At 47.5% G+C, this 22,036-nt stretch overlaps 1 protein-coding gene across 1 annotated transcript in view; it reads left to right on the plus strand.

The window, feature by feature from the left end:
- rfwd3 (ring finger and WD repeat domain 3) overlaps positions 1 to 22,036 on the plus strand; it is a 46,384-nt gene that overhangs the window by 22,007 nt on the left and 2,341 nt on the right. Inside the window, exons 8-13 of the mRNA XM_083663283.1 lie at positions 277 to 391; positions 1,752 to 1,983; positions 7,517 to 7,667; positions 9,706 to 9,882; positions 15,144 to 15,358; positions 17,969 to 18,180. Coding sequence (XP_083519409.1) covers positions 277 to 391; positions 1,752 to 1,983; positions 7,517 to 7,667; positions 9,706 to 9,882; positions 15,144 to 15,358; positions 17,969 to 18,180 — 1,102 coding nt within the window. The remainder of the gene's footprint in view (positions 1 to 276; positions 392 to 1,751; positions 1,984 to 7,516; positions 7,668 to 9,705; positions 9,883 to 15,143; positions 15,359 to 17,968; positions 18,181 to 22,036) is intronic.

Consider the following 22,036-nt stretch of genomic DNA (forward strand, 5'->3'; position numbering starts at 1 on the left):
CTCCCTACTGAAAATTTTAGGAGCACCAGCAAAACATTTAGTAGCAGCACTTAAATCAACATGCGATGCAACACATTCATATTTTCCCCCATCTTAACTGAATTACTGATAAATGCTTTGGTCATAAAATAAGCTGACTTAAGACACTGTGGTGAAACCTTGGTTGTTTTCTTAGTAAGTTGAATTTTGACTGTGTGTGTGTGTGTGTGTGTGTGTGTGTGTGCGTGTGTGTGTCCGTGTGTGTGTGCGTGCATATGTGTGTGTGTGCTTGCACAGGTCTCTGGAGCTGGAGCAGAGTCTGAGGAGGAAGGCTGAACTGGAGTCGGCCAGGTGCAGGCTGGAGCTGCAGGTGGTGACCAGCGAGTGTGGGAAGCTACGACAGCAGCTACAGGTGCGACCTCGTGATGACAGTGTACCACTTCACTACAACATGATTACAAGAAGATTAATAGAGTTTATCAAAAAAAAACTAGAACGACGGCGCACCGCGGATATATGCCTCCGCCAACAAGTGAGCCGTCGACATCCATGTCTGTCCAGACTTTGACGTTTGAGCCAAATGTGAAGAAATTCCATCAAGGTGTTACTGAGATATGACGTTACCGAGCTTGAAAATGGCGTTCATGATGTCACAGTGACCTTGACCTTTTCTTTGCCAAAATATAATCAGTTCATACCCGAGTCCAAGTGGACGTTTGAGGCAAATTAGATGAAATTCCGTCAAGGCGTTCCTTGGTGTAGCGGAGCAATGTGTGATCCTGTGTGAATCTGACCTAACCCCTCCCTCCTCTCTGCATGATTTAGCGTCAGCAGGATCAGGGTTGAGTTCAGCGCCGCCAACACACAGCAACAGTTGTATGACACAAGCATTGCAGCCATCAGTTGAATTCACTGTGCCTCTTTAAACGGCGAGGTTCAGATGCACGTGGCTCCTGATTGGGTAACACCTCTGACACGGCCACGAGACAACAGACAACATACGTCAAAGCCTGTTGCACACCTTTGCAAACAGCGGTGGTAACCACTAGCGATCTCTCGTTAGCAGCTAGCGATCTGTAGCTAATGGCTAGCATCTAGTTAGCTGTAGCTAATGGCTAGCATCTAGTTAGCTGTAGCTATCAGATTAACTAGCAGCACTTACAGTGCATTAGAGCTGTACATCTTCACTGATCTCACGATTCGATACGATTCGATTATACAAGTCTACGATTCGATTTGATTCGATTAAACGATGCATCACGATGCATCGCGATGCATCTTAAATCGATGCATCACTTTTTCCGCAATACATGATTTATTTTTTCTCACTGTGAGGCTACTTTTAAAATAAAAGTGCATTTGGAATTGCATTGTATTATGATCCATAATTAAAATAAACAACTGCATGTACTTACATTCTATTTTATTTGATTATATATATATATATATATATATTTTTTATAATCGATTTTTGATATTTGTTAATCGATGCAGAATCGTGCACGTCCGCATCGCGATGCATCTCTGAATCGATTATTTTCGGCAGCTCTACAGTGCATGCGCCAACTGCTGCAAACAAAACAGGCTTATGCCACACCATAAATGGGTGTGCCACAAGGCTGATTAATGGTGTAAATTCATCACTCAGTACGTTTAATCAAGGTGGTGAATTAATACTGTGCTATCATTTTAGGGTTATTGAATGATCAGCTTCAGGTATGGACTGTTTTGGATGAAGCTCTTTGATTGGTCCGTTCTCTTCCTGTGTTTAGGAGCTGAAGTCTCTGATGTCCCAGACGTGGGATAGCTCCGCCCCCTCCTCCTCCTCTCTCGTCTCCGCTCTCCCGGGCTCGTCCCAGCGGCCAGACGTCCGGGCCGGACAGTACGGCTTCTCCAAGGCGGTGCTGGTGAGCCAGTCAGGAGGCTGCAGGGTGCTGTCCTACTGTGAGGCTCTGAGCTGCCTGCTGGTCTCACAGCCCTCTGCTCACGCCACACTGTTGCCCGGTGAGACCTCAGATGCTCTCTCTCTGACCTGTGTGACCTCAGCTGCTCTCTCTCTGACCTGTGTGACCTCAGCTGCTCTCTCTATGACCTGTGATACCTCAGCTGCTCTCTCTCTATGACCTGTGAGACCTCAGCTGCTCTCTCTATGACCTGTGAGACCTCAGCTGCTCTCTCTCTATGACCTGTGATACCTCAGCTGCTCTCTCTATGACCTGTGAGACCTCAGCTGCTCTCTCTATGACCTGTGATACCTCAGCTGCTCTCTCTATGACCTGTGAGACCTCAGCTGCTCTCTCTATGACCTGTGATACCTCAGCTGCTCTCTCTATGACCTGTGATACCTCAGCTGCTCTCTCTATGACCTGTGAGACCTCAGATGCTCTCTATATGACCTGTGAGACCTCAGCTGCTCTCTCTATGACCTGTGATACCTCAGCTGCTCTCTCTCTATGACCTGTGAGACCTCAGCTGCTCTCTCTATGACCTGTGAGACCTCAGCTGCTCTCTCTATGACCTGTGAGACCTCAGCTGCTCTCTCTATGACCTGTGAGACCTCAGCTGCTCTCTCTATGACCTGTGATACCTCAGCTGCTCTCTCTATGACCTGTGAGACCTCAGCTGCTCTCTCTATGACCTGTGAGACCTCAGCTGCTCTCTATGACCTGTGTGACCTCAGCTGCTCTCTCTATGACCTGTGAGACCTCAGCTGCTCTCTATGACCTGTGTGACCTCAGCTGCTCTCTCTCTGACCTGTGATACCTCAGCTGCTCTCTCTCTATGACCTGTGAGACCTCAGCTGCTCTCTCTATGACCTGTGAGACCTCAGCTGCTCTCTCTAGGACCTGTGAGACCTCAGCTGCTCTCTCTAGGACCTGTGTGACCTCAGCTGCTCTCTCTATGACCTGTGAGACCTCAGCTGCTCTCTCTCTATGACCTGTGAGACCTCAGCTGCTCTCTCTATGACCTGTGAGACCTCAGCTGCTCTCTCTAGGACCTGTGAGACCTCAGCTGCTCTCTCTAGGACCTGTGTGACCTCAGCTGCTCTCTCTATGACCTGTGAGACCTCAGCTGCTCTCTCTATGACCTGTAAGACCTCAGCTGCTCTCTCTATGACCTGTGAGACCTCAGATGCTCTCTCTAGGACCTGTGTGACCTCAGATGCTCTCTATGACCTGTGAGACCTCAGCTGCTCTCTCTAGGACCTGTGTGACCTCAGCTGCTCTCTCTAGGACCTGTGAGACCTCAGCTGCTCTCTCTAGGACCTGTGAGACCTCAGCTGCTCTCTCTATGACCTGTGAGACCTCAGATGCTCTCTCTAGGACCTGTGAGACCTCAGCTGCTCTCTCTAGGACCTGTCTATGAGTGCGTTTACACGAGTCACTTTTACACAGAGAACCCACAATATCGGCACTAGGAAGGTCCGCAACTGAGTTGGGGTTTCCTTGTTACGCAGAAAATGCTTTAACACAGTGAGCCGGCATAGAGAGACTGTGGAGCGCGTCATCATTCAGAAACCACGCCCAAAACACCCCCCCCCCCCCCCCCCCCCCCCCACAATCATATATACGGACGTTGAACACTCCAACTTCCTTGACAGCTAGATCCACATTTTTCTTCCCGCCAATTCTCAATGGCTTCCTTGTTTTGCTCAGGAGTACAAAAAAACTTTAACTGGTGATTTTTTGACATTTGTTGTCTGCGCAGCCCCACCACACAACAGCTTTTAGCTATGTTTAATTCAAGGAAAATGATGCTGGTGTATGGAAATGAACGGAGCGCTTTCCCCTGTGATGGGTGTGGCCTATTTCATGCAGTGTCTCTATGTTGAGCAGCCAAAGCAGCAGACTTTGTACTTTTCGTTTTAACGACCATCTTATTAGTTACTGCAGTGTACGATAAGTCTTATTAGTTACTGCAGTGTACGATAAGGCATTCGTTAAAACGAAAAGTACAAAGACGGCCCACTTTGGCTGCTTAATGTGGAGAAGCTGGCTAGCATTAGCTAGCTACGTTAGCTTGTGCTTGTGACTAGCAAGACTGCTGCGGCTGCCCTGCCGTGCTGGCCGGCTGCCTCGGGGTAGAGCCTGGTGACGCGAGCTTAGGTTGCCGTGGACACCTTGGTCTCCAGTGATTGGTTAGGGAAGACCGAAGCCCCGCCCCCTCATAGAAATGCTCTGAAGTGAGCGAAATCTCAGACGAAGAGGAAATTAGTTTATGAATTGATGATGCAGTGTGAATATCAGACTACATCAAAACCAGAAGAAGCCTCATACTCAGGATACTCATGACCTTTTTATTGAGTCTTTATTTAAACAGGTAAAATCACATTGAGACCAAAGTCTCATTTACAAGTGTGACCTGTTCATACAGCAGCTCATACAACAGTTACACATGTAAAGACAGCAACAGTACAATCAACCGTCAAACCATAATAAGAATAAATTTAACCTAGACAGCAGGAGCAGATCAAGGAAGCTCTCTCCAAATTACTCAACAATCATTTAAAACTTGCCAGGGGATCAGACTGGACAGCTTCAGACTCTGCTGTAGTGTGTTCCAGGTGGAGGGGGATCAGACTGGACAGCTTCAGACTCTGCTGTAGCGTGTTCCAGGTGGAGGGGGATCAAACTGGACAGCTTCAGACTCTGCTGTAGCGTGTTCCAGGTGGGAGGATCAGACTGGACAGCTTCAGACTCTGCTGTAGCGTGTTCCAGGTGGAGGGGGATCAGACTGGACAGCTTCAGACTCTGCTGTAGCATGTTCCAGGTGGAGGGGGATCAGACTGGACAGCTTCAGACTCTGCTGTAGCGTGTTCCAGGTGGAGGGGGATCAGACTGGACAGCTTCAGACTCTGCTGTAGCGTGTTCCAGGTGGAGGAGGATCAGACTGGACAGCTTCAGACTCTGCTGTAGCATGTTCCAGGTGGAGGGGGATCAGACTGGACAGCTTCAGACTCTGCTGTAGCGTGTTCCAGGTGGAGGAGGATCAGACTGGACAGCTTCAGACTCTGCTGTAGTGTGTTCCAGGTGGAGGAGGATCAGACTGGACAGCTTCAGACTCTGCTGTAGTGTGTTCCAGGTGGAGGAGGATCAGACTGGACAGCTTCAGACTCTGCTGTAGCGTGTTCCAGGTGGAGGGGGATCAGACTGGACAGCTTCAGACTCTGCTGTAGTGTGTTCCAGGTGGAGGGGGATCAGACTGGACAGCTTCAGACTCTGCTGTAGCGTGTTCCAGGTGGAGGGGGATCAGACTGGACAGCTTCAGACTCTGCTGTAGTGTGTTCCAGGTGGAGGGGGATCAGACTGGACAGCTTCAGACTCTGCTGTAGTGTGTTCCAGGTGGAGGGGGATCAGACTGGACAGCTTCAGACTCTGCTGTAGCGTGTTCCAGGTGGAGGGGGATCAGACTGGACAGCTTCAGACTCTGCTGTAGCGTGTTCCAGGTGGAGGGGGATCAGACTGGACAGCTTCAGACTCTGCTGTAGTGTGTTCCAGGTGGAGGGGGATCAGACTGGACAGCTTCAGACTCTGCTGTAGTGTGTTCCAGGTGGAGGGGATCAGACTGGACAGCTTCAGACTCTGCTGTAGCGTGTTCCAGGTGGAGGGGATCAGACTGGACAGCTTCAGACTCTGCTGTAGCGTGTTCCAGGTGGAGGAGGATCAGACTGGACAGCTTCAGACTCTGCTGTAGCGTGTTCCAGGTGGAGGGGATCAGACTGGACAGCTTCAGACTCTGCTGTAGCGTGTTCCAGGTGGGAGGATCAGACTGGACAGCTTCAGACTCTGCTGTAGCGTGTTCCAGGTGGAGGGGGATCAGACTGGACAGCTTCAGACTCTGCTGTAGCGTGTTCCAGGTGGAGGAGGATCAGACTGGACAGCTTCAGACTCTGCTGTAGCGTGTTCCAGGTGGAGGGGGATCAGACTGGACAGCTTCAGACTCTGCTGTAGTGTGTTCCAGGTGGAGGGGGATCAGACTGGACAGCTTTAGACTCTGCTGTAGCGTGTTCCAGGTGGAGGGGGATCAGACTGGACAGCTTCAGACTCTGCTGTAGTGTGTTCCAGGTGGAGGAGGATCAGACTGGACAGCTTCAGACTCTGCTGTAGTGTGTTCCAGGTGGAGGGGGATCAGACTGGACAGCTTCAGACTCTGCTGTAGTGTGTTCCAGGTGGAGGGGGATCAGACTGGACAGCTTCAGACTCTGCTGTAGTGTGTTCCAGGTGGAGGGGGATCAGACTGGACAGCTTCAGACTCTGCTGTAGTGTGTTCCAGGTGGAGGGGGATCAGACTGGACAGCTTCAGACTCTGCTGTAGCGTGTTCCAGGTGGAGGGGGATCAGACTGGACAGCTTCAGACTCTGCTGTAGTGTGTTCCAGGTGGAGGGGGATCAGACTGGACAGCTTCAGACTCTGCTGTAGTGTGTTCCAGGTGGAGGGGGATCAGACTGGACAGCTTCAGACTCTGCTGTAGTGTGTTCCAGGTGGGAGGATCAGACTGGACAGCTTCAGACTCTGCTGTAGTGTGTTCCAGGTGGGAGGATCAGACTGGACAGCTTCAGACTCTGCTGTAGTGTGTTCCAGGTGGAGGGGGATCAGACTGGACAGCTTCAGACTCTGCTGTAGTGTGTTCCAGGTGGAGGGGGATCAGACTGGACAGCTTCAGACTCTGCTGTAGCGTGTTCCAGGTGGAGGAGGATCAGACTGGACAGCTTCAGACTCTGCTGTAGCGTGTTCCAGGTGGAGGGGGATCAGACTGGACAGCTTCAGACTCTGCTGTAGCGTGTTCCAGGTGGAGGGGGATCAGACTGGACAGCTTCAGACTCTGCTGTAGTGTGTTCCAGGTGGAGGGGGATCAGACTGGACAGCTTCAGACTCTGTTGTAGTGTGTTCCAGGTGGAGGGGGCAGAGTAAGAGAACACCTTTTTTCCACGCTCAGTATGAACTGAGGGGATGGAATAGGTGATGAAGTTCTGAATGCGTAAGCTGTAGTTGGACTGTTTGCGGAGTAGATAGACAGATAAGTAAGTGGGAAGCAGACCGAGGATGGATTTATAAATGAAAGTATACCAGTGCACGGTTCTGCGCATGGAGAGGGATGACCAGTTGACTAGAGAATACAGCTAGCAGTGATGTGTAAGGGCTTTACAGCCAGTAATAAATCTCAGCGCACCATGATAAACAGCATCCAGCAGATGGAGACATTTAGCAGACGACCTCCCTTCGCTCAGCACCTACTTGCTCCATGTACTCTTTTCTTTTTCTCCATCGCTCACTTGCTTTCTCTCTCCCTCTCTCACTCTCACTCTCTCTCTGTCTCTCACTCTCTCCCTCTCTCTCTCTCTCTCTCTCTCTCTCTCTGTCTCTCTCACTCTCTCCCTCTCTCTCTCTCTCTCTCTCTCCCCACTCTTTCTCTTTCTCTCTCTCTCCCCTCGCTTTCTCTCTCTCTGTCTCAATGTCGCTCTCTCTCTCTCTCTGTCTCTCTCTGTATCTCTCTCTCTCTCTCCCTCTCTCTCCCACTCTCTCTCTCTCTCTCTCAGGCTGTGGGGTGAAAAAGGTGAGCCTGGTGAATATGAAGGCGTATCAGTACATTCCCATCCACAGTAAACAGATCCGAGGTCTGTCCTTAAACAGACAGAACGACAGCCTGCTGCTTTCTGCTGCTCTGGACAATACTGTCAAACTCACCAGGTACACACACACACACACACCACACACACACACACACACAGTTCCAAGTTACCGGTAGTCGATTGACAGAAAATGAATTGATTGTAAATTAGTTTTAGTCATTTATCGGTTAAAATAGCACACATGACTGGTTCCAGATAAGAGTCACAGAACTGATGAGAATGGAAAATGTAATAAGTGAAAAGGAAGTATCTCAGGGTGAGAAGATTACTTTTGTACTGTTGCTGTTAGGGAGGGTATGGTATAGCTATTTGTTTTTCCTCTTCTTTTCCAGTGAACCTGTTTTCCTACGACCGTATACACATATCTTCACCTTTTTTTTTATCTTGTCTTTCCAGTCCTATAACAGGCAGTGAAATTGAAATACTGATGTGCTGTATCATCTATGCCCTGAAAACTTCAATAAACAGAAATGTGAAAGAAAGAAAATGTAATAAGTGGACTCTCTGGGCCTCATTTATCAATACAATATGTCTGTTAGAATCCCTACTAAAACTATAACTATGAACTCCTACACGAGCCATCTGTGTTTCACAATCTACTGTCATCTTGCAAAGGTATTCTATAGGGATCCTCCAATCGATCGGCCTGCCATCGGAATTGGATGATTTTCAGCCTAAATATGAGATCGGAGAATTCCGATTTCTGCTTTTATGTGCCGATTGTGCGCTTTCAGAACAGATGCTAATTAGGCTACTTCATGGGAATAATTTGCTTTACAAAAAACTGGAACCAAAAGATAAGAATTAGCCTTGTACCTAATACATGATGGTGCCTCTGTGATCCATAAAGTGGATCAGATGAATATTGAAAGCCTTGTTACCATGCTGCATGTGGACAACACTTTCTGTGTTGTGGGTATATTAAGGTGAGCTCTGATCAGACTCCTGTTTTATCCTTTGTTCTTAGCGACCAGCTGCAGGTTGAGAGCTGCTGGCGTACATCGGCCATGTTTGGTTTTTGAATGAATTTGTTCATCATACAGTAGCCTAGGGCTACGTTCACACAGGGCATCCAAGCCTTGCCTAAGCCTTGCCTTTACCCACGCTTTTAAATAGGCGTCGTTTTTAGTCAATGAGGCTGTGTACACAGGGCGCCTCAATGTGAACCTTGCGTGTACCCAAGCCTCGCCTGAGCTGCGCCGATTTTATCGTTTATTTTCAAGCCGACTAGGCGCGTGAAGGCAGACTTTTTCTGTCAAGCCATGAAGGAAAAACGCGACAATATCCATGGGAAATGGCAGTCAACTGAATTTCAAAATAAAATGGTGTTACTACAACAGTGTTGAGCAGAGAGAGAGAGAGAGAGAGAGAGAGTGATTGACGGGTGGCTATCACGTGGGGCTTTCTCCCCGTCGTTAAACAGATCTTCAGGAGAGAGAATAGCGACCGAAGAAGCAAGATGGACAATGAAAAGTTAATTCACTTAGTACAACAGCATCCAGTTCTCTATGACAGCAGTCACCCAAGAAGGAGACCTGGTTATACATATCCAGCATCAATAGCACATTAAATATGTCCGATTTATTTTACCTACCCATTACTACCCATTTACCCATGATCAATTCGGGACCACACGTGAAAAAAAAAAGAAACTCGGGAGAGACGAGAGGTGCTTGTGACTCGGCTCAGGTTCAGCGTGGAATAGGCGTGCAGTGTGATCGCAAAAGCGTGTGATAGGTTCACGCGCAGCTCAAGGTATGTAGGCGTAGGCGTGGGTTGAGGCAAGGCAAGGCGTAGGTGCCCTGTGTGAACATAGCGTAGGCTTCACTAACCTAGGAAAATATTCATTTGGGCTACTAGGAGGAGCTGGGTGGAAATGCCTCCCCTCACCTCATTTCAATCCGGAAGGGGTGGATGTCCGCTGAAAGCGCACCCCGGGGCGGAAATATCGCTGGGCTGCTTGGTCTTGTGTGAAAGCAATTTCTGTGGCGAGGCTGCCGGCGTTTCGGGCCTTCTGAATGGCAATATTGCGCGATCTGTGTGTGAAAGCGTCTTGTCTCTCTCTCTCTCTCTCTCTCTCTCTCTCTCTCTCTCAGCATGTTGACCAACACGGTGGTGCAGACATGGAGCACAGCGTCTCCGGTGTGGAGCTGCTGTTGGAGTCTGGACAGCAGTAACCACGTGTTCGCCGGGCTGAGCAACGGCTCCGTGCTGCTGTACGACACACGAGACACCAGCACACACGTCCAGGAGCTGCTGCCACCAAGCTCCAGGTAGTCTCTCATAGCCACCAAGCTCCAGGTAGTCTCTCATAGCCACCAAGCTCCAGGTAGTCTCTCATAGCCATCAAGCTCCAGGTAGTCTCTCATAGCCATCAAGCTCCAGGTAGTCTCTCATAACCACCAAGCTCCAGGTAGTCTCTCAGACCCACCAAGCTCCAGGTAGTCTCTCATAGCCATCAAGCTCCAGGTAGTCTCTCATAGCCATCAAGCTCCAGGTGGTCTCTCATAACCACCAAGCTCCAGGTAGTCTCTCATAGCCATCAAGCTCCAGGTAGTCTCTCATAACCACCAAGCTCCAGGTAGTCTCTCAGACCCACCAAGCTCCAGGTAGTCTCTCATAGCCATCAAGCTCCAGGTAGTCTCTCATAGCCATCAAGCTCCAGGTAGTCTCTCATAGCCATCAAGCTCCAGGTAGTCTCTCATAGCCACCAAGCTCCAGGTAGTCTCTCAGACCCACCAAGCTCCAGGTAGTCTCTCATAGCCATCAAGCTCCAGGTAGTCTCTCAGAGCCATCAAGCTCCAGGTAGTCTCTCAGACCCACCAAGCTCCAGGTAGTCTCTCTTAGCCACCAAGCTCCAGGTAGTCTCTCATAGCCACCAAGCTCCAGGTAGTGTCTCATAGCCACCAAGCTCCAGGTAGTCTCTCATAGCCACCAAGCTCCAGGTAGTGTCTCATAGCCACCAAGCTCCAGGTAGTCTCTCTTAGCCACCAAGCTCCAGGTAGTCTCTCAGACCCACCAAGCTCCAGGTAGTCTCTCAGAGCCACCAAGCTCCAGGTAGTCTCTCAGACCCACCAAGCTCCAGGTAGTCTCTCTTAGCCATCAAGCTCCACGTAGTCTCTCATAACCACCAAGCTCCAGGTAGTCTCTCAGAGCCACCAAGCTCCAGGTAGTCTCTCTTAGCCATCAAGCTCCAGGTAGTGTCTCATAACCACCAAGCTCCAGGTAGTGTCTCATAGCCACCAAGCTCCAGGTAGTGTCTCATAGCCACCAAGCTCCAGGTAGTGTCTCAGACCCACCAAGCTCAAGGTAGTCTCTCAGAGCCTCCAAGCTCCAGGTAGTCTCTCTTAGCCATCAAGCTCCAGGTAGTCTCTCATAGCCACCAAGCTCCAGGTAGTGTCTCATAGCCACCAAGCTCCAGGTAGTCTCTCAGACCCACCAAGCTCAAGGTAGTCTCTCAGAGCCTCCAAGCTCCAGGTAGTCTCTCATAGCCACCAAGCTCCAGGTAGTCTCTCATAGCCACCAAGCTCCAGGTAGTGTATCAGACCCACCAAGCTCCAGGTAGTGTCTCATAGCCACCAAGCTCCAGGTAGTCTCTCAGACCCATCAAGCTCCAGGTAGTCTCTCATAGCCACCAAGCTCCAGGTAGTCTCTCATAGCCACCAAGCTCCAGGTAGTCTCTCATAGCCACCAAGCTCCAGGTAGTCTCTCATAGCCACCAAGCTCCAGGTAGTCTCTCATAGCCACCAAGCTCCAGGTAGTGTCTCATAGCCACCAAGCTCCAGGTAGTCTCTCAGACCCACCAAGCTCCAGGTAGTCTCTCATAGCCACCAAGCTCCAGGTAGTGTCTCATAGCCACCAAGCTCCAGGTAGTGTCTCATAGCCACCTCTCCACACTTGGTTTTAGCGCTGTGCCAGCGCTGGAGAAAGGTCTGGCTCAACCCATTATCACTTTGGTATAGGGGGGGAAAAATACCGCTCCATCTTGTTTGTACTTTAAAGCAGTCACAGCCACCCCGCACATGTGTGTTTACCTAGCCTGGTAAACCAGACGGTCACGTGAACTCACATTTCATTTGGTTCTATTAGACCATCTGGCTTTAAGCTTTCACCCAATGTTTGCAGTGGGCAGAAGTTGGGTGGGTGTACTTGCCTTGACAGACAGCTCCTTCAGCCAATCAGTGTTGGATCCAGTCAAACCCAAATCCACTCGGGAGAACGGCAAAAACATATTTTCCACCGAGAAACTCAGCTGTTGCGACGATAATCCTGTACTTGTTTAATTGTTGTTATTGAGTCTATTTCTGCAATAACTGCACTTTATGGCTGTTTAAATTCGACAGATGTTGACGTTAGTCCTCGAAGCAGACTCGAGGCATCGAGGCAGCCATTATTGTTTTGCTAGTGGCGTTCCTGATTGGCCGGTTACGATGTCAATTATGTGGCGGGTCGCTGATTGGCTAGAACGATTTGCAATTTGTGCAAATACCCTCCCAGGGCTTGAGGCCAGATGGTCTGGCAGAACGAGATGAAATGTGAGTTCACGTGACCGGCTGGATTACGAGGCCTGACCGATACTGGATTTTTGAGGCCGATGCCGATACCGATATTAGGGAGTAAAAAAATTCCGATATCGATATATCGGCCAATATTCTTTTTTTATTTTTTTTATTTTACAGCTTAACACATTGAGTGCCAGCCGTTTTTTCAATCCTGTAGGTAAGTTGTGCCAGGTTTTTTTTTGAGGATTCTGGCTCATTTTACAAGAGCCGAGGATTCTTTTCTGTTAAGACTTCGTGAACACCAATCATCTAAAAATAACTAATAGAATGTGTGCTTTCTCTGTCTAAAAGAGTTAGTTTGCAGAGTTAGTAGTTATGTAGATATTAGCCGTTGAGTACAGCATGGTTTTAGCGTCTGAGACAGGAAGCTGAGATAATCGCAGTTTTGTGAAATTCAATCAAACAGCAGAACAGTCACCTGCCTGTGATTATGGGTGCCCTTGGGCAAGTCTGTATACTGTATTGTGTGTGTGTGTGTGTGTGTGTGTGTGTGTGTGTGTGTGTGTGTTCGCGCGTTGCTCCGCGGCTCTGAGAGGAAGAGATCTCTGTCCGTTCTTTGCCCCCACAGCGTGTCTGTCTCCCACTCTGTGTGCTCTCTCTCTCTCTCTCTCTCTCTCTCTCTCTCTCTCTCTCCCTCTCTCTCTCTCTCGGGACTAGAGAGAGAGAGAGAGAGAGAGAGAGAGTGTGTGTGTCTCCAAACTCCTCCCTCCGTCTGTGCTGCGGAGGGAGGATTCTCCGCTGCCGTCTGGACTGTAAAACTGTTTCTTGAGGTGTCGGCTGAAAGCTTTGAATAAGCTTTTGCGATTCTGGTCTTATTTATGCGCAAAGGTACTCGAGTGTGTGTGTGTGCGCGCGCGCGCGCGCGCGCGCGCGTGTGTGTGTGTGTGTGTGTGTGTGTGTGTGTGTGTGTGAAATCGAAAGAGTTTTCGCCCAGCTACTTCCTTGAAAATTACACTGGCTTTCTCCAGCGCGCTGGCTGGCTGTGGCTCTGGCTGTGGCTGGCTGTGGCTTTCTCTCTGTCTTGGGAGAGAACTGTCGCCACTTAGTGGTCGGTAAAATAGATTATACACATTCTCTTCCTCCAATAGTGATATAGAAGACGTAAAAGGGGTTGATTGATGTCCCACCGTCAAAAAAAATGTTTATGTAAGACGAGATAGCTCGTCTATGGCACTCAACCGTTGGATTATGTAAGACGAGATATCTCGGCTATGGCACTCAACGTGTTAATAATAAACATTATTGTCCAAAATGACATCAATGCAATGAAACAGTAAACCTAACTGGGAATTTAATAATTATAAATAACTAGAAATACAAAAACACAATAGAACAAATACGGTAGTTAAGAAAAAATATCAAATATATACAACATGCTGTCTATAACAACAACAAAAAAAAACGGCAATATCGGCCAAAATATCGGCCGATATGATATATCGGTGATCGGCCAATATCGGCGAACCGATATATCGGTCGGGCTCTAATATATATCGGTATCGGGATATGAAATGACCTATATCGGGATATGAGATTTTGGTAATATCGCCCAGCCCTAATCTGTACTAAAATAACACAAAGTCACAACAGGTATGCGGGGAACTGCAATAGCAGTTAAGGGGAAATTCAGAAGAAAAACTGTCAACATCTGTTGTGGCGCTGTGGTTACAGCAACCGTATCCTCTTCCTCTGCTGTGTCATGTTACATCACATGCTGTTTCCTCTTCCTCTGCTGTGTCATGTTACATCACATGCTGTTTCCTCTTCCTCTGCTGTGTCATGTTACATCACATGCTGTTTCCTCTTCCTCTGCTGTGTCATGTTACATCACATGCTGTTTCCTCTTCCGTGTCATGTTACCTCACATGCTGTTTCCTCTTCTTCTGCTGTGTCATGTTACATCACATGCTGTTTCCTCTTCCTCTGCTGTGTCATGTTACATCACATGCTGTTTCCTTTTCCTCTGCTGTGTCATGTTACATCACATGCTGTTTCCTCTTCCTCTGCTGTGTCATGTTACATCACATGCTGTTTCCTTTTCCTCTGCTGTGTCATGTTACATCACATCCTGTTTCCTCTTCTTCTGCTGTGTCATGTTACATCACATGCTGTTTCCTCTTCCTCTGCTGTGTCATGTTACATCACATCCTGTTTCCTCTTCCTCTGCTGTGTCATGTTACATCACATGCTGTTTCCTCTTCCTCTGCTGTGTCATGTTACATCACATGCTGTTTCCTTTTCCTCTGCTGTGTCATGTTACATCACATCCTGTTTCCTCTTCTTCTGCTGTGTCATGTTACATCACATGCTGTTTCCTCTTCCTCTGCTGTGTCATGTTACATCACATGCTGTTTCCCCTTCCTCTGCTGTGTCATGTTACATCACATGCTGTTTCCTCTTCCTCTGCTGTGTCATGTTACATCACATGCTGTTTCCTCTTCCTCTGCTGTGTCATGTTACATCACATGCTGTTTCCTCTTCCTCTGCTGTGTCATGTTACATCACATGCTGTTTCCTCTTCCTCTGCTGTGTCATGTTACATCACATGCTGTTTCCTTTTCCTCTGCTGTGTCATGTTACATCACATGCTGTTTCCTCTTCCTCTGCTGTGTCATGTTACATCACATGCTGTTTCCTCTTCCTCTGCTGTGTCATGTTACATCACATGCTGTTTCCTCTTCCTCTGCTGTGTCATGTTACATCACATGCTGTTTCCTCTTCCTCTGCTGTGTCATGTTACATCACATGCTGTTTCCTCTTCCTCTGCTGTGTCATGTTACATCACATGCTGTTTCCTCTTCCTCTGCTGTGTCATGTTACATCACATCCTGTTTCCTCTTCCTCTGCTGTGTCATGTTACATCACATGCTGTTTCCTCTTCCTCTGCTGTGTCATGTTACATCACATCCTGTTTCCTCTTCCTCTGCTGTGTCATGTTCTTTTCATCATGTTACATCACTTCCTCCCTGCAGGCGTCCGTTGGTGTCTCTGAGCTACGTGCCGCGCGCGGCGTCTGCCTCCTTCCCGTGCGGCGGGCTGCTGGCCGGCTCTCTGGAGGGCGGCTGCTTCTGGGAGCAGCTGGACGGGGCGAGCTACAGACCACACGTCCTGCCACTGGAGGCAGCAGGCTGCACAGACCTGCAGGTGGAGACAGAGAGCCGCCACTGCCTGGTCACCTACCGGCCCGGTGAGACTACCGACACAAGCACACTGACCTACTGACACACACACTGACCTACTGACACACACACTGACCTACTGACACACACACTGACCTACTGACACACACACACACACACACACACACACACTGACCTACTGACACACACACTGACCTACTGACACACACACACACACACACACACACACACACTGACCTACTGACACACACACACTGACCTACCGACACACACACTGACCTAGTGACACACACTCTGATCTACTGACACACACACACACACACACACACACTGATCTACTGACACACACACTGACCTACTGACACACACACACACACACACACACTGACCTACTGACACACACACTGACCTACTGACACACACACTGACCTACCGTCACACACACTGACCTACCGACACACACACTGATCTACTGACACACACACTGACCTACCGACACACACACTGACCTACCGACACACACACTGACCTACCGACACACACACTGATCTACTGACACACACACTGATCTACTGACACACACACTGACCTACCGACACACACACTGACCTACTAACACACACACTGATCTACTGACACACACACTGACCTACTGACACACCCACACACACACACACACATACACACACACACACACACATACATACACACACACACATACTGGCACACACACACACACTGACCTACTGACTAGGGCTGGACGATATATTTCGTCTGGACGATAGAAAATGTATTTCGTCTCATATGATGCTCTATAGTTTATATCGTTGTGTTACAAATCACACTCTTTACGGCAATATTGTCCGTCATTTGGATGACGCTGTGCTTTCTTCATTCTGTTTTCTTTTTTACTCACGTCCAGAGTCCACACACGCACCAGACTCTGTGTCAACAAGCCCATTGCGTCCCATTATAATTGGCACAAATCAGCAGGCAAGTAGGCTAAAGAGCAGGGAGATGTTACCTCCACTCCGTCCGCCTAGCCTACCCAGGCATTTGCACTGTGTTAAGTCCACGTTTGATCCATATTTGCGTGTGTCCTCCTAATGTTAAACCTGGCAAAACATCTCCTCCCATCCTCTCATCATCCCAAGGAAATCCATTGAGGGCCGAAAACAAAACGTCTATCGTTAGCTTTAGCTTTTAGCTTTCCCTGGGTTTAAGAGTTGTGTTGGTTGGATAACCGTGAAATCCCGGAGTGGAGTACTTTTGTTGAGTGAACTGAACTGGTAACATGGAAATCCTGAAGTGGAGCATTTTTGTTCCTTTATAAACGAACTGAGAGAACTGGACTGAACTATAGGCTAAATAACTTTTATTCTACCCGTTTTGCTCTAATGTAATCTTTGAAAATCGAACTGGTGGTGTGGTTCAGTTTGTGTTTCATTCTACTGCCCTGCAACTAATTATTATTATTTGAGTTGTAAAGAATAGCCATGCTTATCTGTATTCTGAATGCATGTATCCTTTGTGAGGTTTGACAACATTTTAACTGGTCTAACTGCTACATAAATAAATGGCCATGTGGTCATTTTATATAAACTATAAATTGAATTTACAGAAAATATGCTATATCGTGATATATATCGGTATCGGGATATGAAATGACCTATATCGGGATATGAGATTTTGGTCATATCGCCCAGCCCTACTACTGACACACACTGACCTACAAGAATGTTGGCAGTTGTTGGAGAATGTTTGATTGGTGTGCCATTGGCAAACACAGACAAAGATTGGACATGTCGAATCTGACTAAACATCCCCAAACAAGGACAGACAGCCATGGCACCCCAAACATCTCCAAACAAGGACAGACAGCCATGTCACCCCAAACATCTCCAAACAAGGACAGACAGCCATGGCACCCCAAACATATCCAAACAAGGACAGACAGCCATGGCACACCAAACATCTCCAAACAAGGACAGACAGCCATGGCACCCCAAACATCTCAAACAAGGACAGACAGCTATGGCACCCCAAACATCTCCAAACAAGGACAGACAGCCATGGCACCCCAAACTAGAGGTGTCAAAAATAATCGATTATAAGATGCATCGCGATGCGGACGTGCACGATTCTGCATCGATTCACAAATGTCAAAAATCGATTATAAAAAAAAAAAAAAAAAAAAAAATCAAATAAAATATAAAGGAAGTACATGCAGTTGTTTATTTTAATTATGGATCATAATACAATGCAATTCCAAATGCACTTTTATTTTAAAAGTAGCCACACAGTGAGAAAAAAGAAAGTGAGAAAAAATAAATCATGTATTGGGGAGAAAAGTGATGCATCGATTGAAGATGCATCGAGATGCATCGATAATCGTAATCGAATCGAATCGTAGCCCTCTGAATCGTAATCGAATCATGAGGCCAGTGAAGATTCACAGCCCTACCCCAAACATCTCCAAACAAGGACAGACAGCCATGTCACACCAAACATCTCCAAACAAGGACAGACAGCCATGGCACACCAAAAAAACATGTGTGTTTGTGTTTGTGTTGGAGAATGTTTGATGTGCCATGGGCTTTAGAAAGCAGTGAAACTGAGCCTGTACCCCCCCCCCCCCCCCCTCCTCTCCTCTCCAGGTCGGTCTAACCCGTCTCTGCGCTGCGTGCTGATGGCTCTGACGCGCCCCCCCCAGCAGGACTCCCAGCATCCTCTCTGCTCGTGTGTCCCGGTGCAGACCTTCACGGCCGGTCCGTCCTGTAAGCTGCTCACCAAGAACGCCGTCTTCAAGAGCCCACAGGGGGGCGCTATGCTGGTGTGTGCCGGGGACGAGGCCTCCAGCTCCACCATGGTCAGCCACCTCTCTCTCTGTGTGTTTGTTTGTGTGTGTGTGTGTGTGTGTGTGTGTGTGTGTGTGTGTGCAGGGCACGTATTCGATACAATTCTGTTCATCTGTGTGTGTGAAGGGCATGTTTTTCGATACAATTCTGTTAATCTCTGATACATTACAATTCGTTAGAATTCAATTCAAAGTATTCTCATGATGTGACATGCATTTCCTCCCAGAATGGCTCCATGCAGCTCATTGTCTATTGTTGTCCTTTTAATTATAACCCTTTATTTAGTCCTCTGTTTGCCTAACAATATGTCCATACTATCCACATATCAAAACCCACTTTTTATAAAATGGCTTTTTAATTCAACTTGGTCTATTTGTATTCACAGCCTATGTTAATTATTCTATGCGTGTTTAGCATCGTTTCCCCTTATACTGTCCCATTGGTCTTTGGTACGCTTATCAGGGATTCCAATTTAAAGTTGCTCACCGTCTTCATTATTCCAAGCATAGGTTACACAAGATATATCCTTCTGTCTCGCCACTATGTGATAGGTGTCGGGCGTCGGAGGGCACGCTGTCCCATGCTTTTTGGTTTTGCCCTTCACTGTCCGGATTCTGGGCCAAAATATTTGACTGGTACTCTATAAGGCCTACAAGATAACTCTTCAACCGGAGGCGGAACTCGGAGTCCTCTTTGCTCCTCCCAATGGCTGTGCAGCAATCTCTGACACAGGGCACAGACTCATTCTGAAGAAACTCATTCTGAAGGAATGGAAGTCCTCCTCTCCACCTTCTTTTCAGCTGTGGCTGACGCACATGATCTCGGCTGTACGTATGGAGAGACTCAGGTTCCAAAGGACCAATTCATTGGGGAAGTCTTTATGCCTCCGCCGGCAATAGCCAGGCCGGGGGCATTATGGATCCGGGTTGTCCACCCGTACGTCTGTCCGTACGAGGTTCGTTAACGCGATGTCTGAGGAACGCCTTGACAGAATTTCATCAAATTTGCCTTAAACATCCACTTAGACTCAAGGATGATCTGATTAGATTTTGGTGGTCAAAGGTCAAGGTCACTGTGACCTCTCGAACGCCATTTTCAAGCTTGTTAACGCGATATCTCAGGAATGCCTTGACGGAATTTAATCAAATTTGCCTCAAACATCGACTTGGACTCAAGGATTAACTGATTAGATTTTGGTGGTCAAACTTCAAGGTCACTGTGACCTCATGAACGCCATTCCCAAGTTCGTTAACGCAATATCTCAAGAACGGCTTGATAGAATTTCTTCTGATTTGGCTCAAACATCGACTTGGACTCAAGGATGAACTGATTACATTTTGGTGGTCAAACTTCAAAGGTCACTATGGCCTTCACCAAAACATGCAATATCCTGGTTGCTAATGTGGTTTCTCCTCTGGTCGTTAAGGGCACCTGTTCGGAGGGAGGGGAACTGGTTGGAATAGCGTGATCCTCCCACGTGCTATGTCCTACCGGTGAAGCTTCCCCTGTCAGGTGAAAAGAAGCGGCTGGCTGACTGCCCATGTCTCGGAGGAAGCATGGAGCCAGTTTGGGCTCTCCCCAGATCGGCAGAGGGTGGAGCAGCAGGATAAATGCAGGATAAATAAATTAAATTGGCACTAATGGAGGATAAAAAATGGGATAAAAAAATCGGGGGCGGGGGGGTGGACAAATGGACCACTTGTAGTGGATCCTATGGTAGCACCACTTTGCAAAGTTGGAAATGTACGTTGTTGTTTTTTTCTTTTCTGTTTTTTTCTTTTCCTGTCTGAGTGTTCTTGTTTTTTGTTTTTCATGTTCTGAAAAAAACATAAAATAAAATATTAATATCGGGGTGGCTGTGGCTCAGGAGGTAGAGCGGGTCGTCAACCAATCAGAAGGTCGGTGGTTCGATCCCCGGCTCCTCCAGTCCGCATGTCGAAGTGTCCTTGGGCAAGACACTGAACCACAAATTTGCTCCCGATGGCTGTGCCAGCACACTGCGTGGCAGCTTTTCGCCTTCGATGTGTGAATGGGTGAATGTAGGCACATTGTAAAGCGCTTTGGGTAAAAGCGCCATATAAATGCAGTCCATTTACCATTTACCAGATTGGAAAAAAAAGAACAAATGAAATCACTAAAGACAAGGGACTTTTAAATGGGAAAGCGACAGGAGTTTCATCCACCACTGATTCCTCATTTTCGCCCAAACACTAGTTTGCAGAGAGAGAGAGAGAGAGAATGGCTGGTTTGTTTTTGACTGTGTTTTATGACATGAGTTGGTCATGAGTGTGTGTGTGTGTGTGTGTGTGTGTGTGTGTGTGTGTGTGAGAGAGAGAGAGAGCAGTGTGTAGTGAGCCTGAGTCGGTGACATCTCTGTCTCGTGGTGCGTTCAGATTACGGGCTACAGACGGTCTGTTGTCTCGCTGAAGGTTCCAGTCTGCGTCACGTTGCAGCAGCAGCTGGTGATGTTACAATCTGCGTGTGTGTGTGTGTGATTATGTCAAAATGTGGTCCTGGAGACACCTATCGTAGCGGGAACTTCTACCACAGAAGCCCTTTTGAGTACTTTTACAGGTGTTTATACTGTATGTCTGTCTGCCTGTGGACAGATTTAGTTAAGCCGTTTTCCCACATGCATACCGGAAAATTACCTGTAAGTCAATATCGGACATTTCCCTGAATTTCCCTTCACACCTTCACGCTCGCATGTGGGAATCTAGCAGCGAATTTGCCTGTATGTTGGGGGGTGGGGGGAGGGGGGAGCTTGTATGTATGTAGAGAAAGCAAATGCAGGAAGCGAAATGTGGAAGTAGTTTGCTTTGATGTGCGCGAATGATTAGATGATGCACTTTGAAGAAGTTGGGATCCGTGTCTGAGAGAAATAGTTGCTGGTTCGATGTTTATCCGTTCACCTGCGTCGCGTTGAAGCACTTTCTACAGACTGGCTTCGTTTGATGTGTCCGGGCTTGCCTTCGCCTTCAGAAATCAGCAAGCTGACATACTGCTCTTATTATCACAAGATCATTTCGCCAGTTTGCTTTAATGTGCGCGAATGATTAGATTATGCCCGCTGGAACATTAAGCAATGTGTGTAGGCTACACCTCGCCCATGATTGAAGGACCGCTGTCGCGGAAAATGACTGGACCCGTTTCCCACTTGTGTGCCCTTAAGAGCATACCGCTCTTCTGACTTGCTCGAAACTGGTGAAATGTCCGCGACGACGGGGTCGCGCTTATACCGGCACGACGTCTTTCCCACATGCAGGCATTAGACCACGTTCCGGTCATTTAGCGGTACAAAGCGCATGTGGGAAAACTGCTTTAGAGTGATGGATTTTGTTAGCGTGCCAAGATGCAGTCAGGAAACTACAGGTGTGTAGTTCATATTCAAATAAAGAAACTTTACAGGTGTTTAGTTCATATTCAAATAAAGAAACTTTACAGGTGTGTAGTTCATATTCAAATAAAGAAACTTTACAGGTGTGTAGTTCATATTCAAATAAAGAAACTTTACAGGTGTGTAGTTCATATTCAAATAAAGAAACTTTACAGGTGTGTAGTTCATATTCAAATAAAGAAACTTTACAGGTGTGTAGTTCATATTCAAATAAAGAAACTTTACAGGTGTGTAGTTCATATTCAAATAAAGAAACTTTACAGGTGTGTAGTTCATATTCAAATAAAGAAACTTTACAGGTGTGTAGTTCATATTCAAAGAAAGAAACTTTACAGGTGTGTAGTTCATATTCAAAGAAAGAAACTTTACAGGTGTGTAGTTCATATTCAAATAAAGAAACTTTACAGGTGTGTAGTTCATATTCAAATAAAGAAACTTTACAGGTGTGTAGTTCATATTCAAATAAAGAA

The sequence above is a fragment of the Poromitra crassiceps genome (genome assembly GCF_964638095.1).
Source record: "Poromitra crassiceps genome assembly, chromosome: 30".
NCBI classification, from domain to species: domain Eukaryota; kingdom Metazoa; phylum Chordata; class Actinopteri; order Beryciformes; family Melamphaidae; genus Poromitra; species Poromitra crassiceps.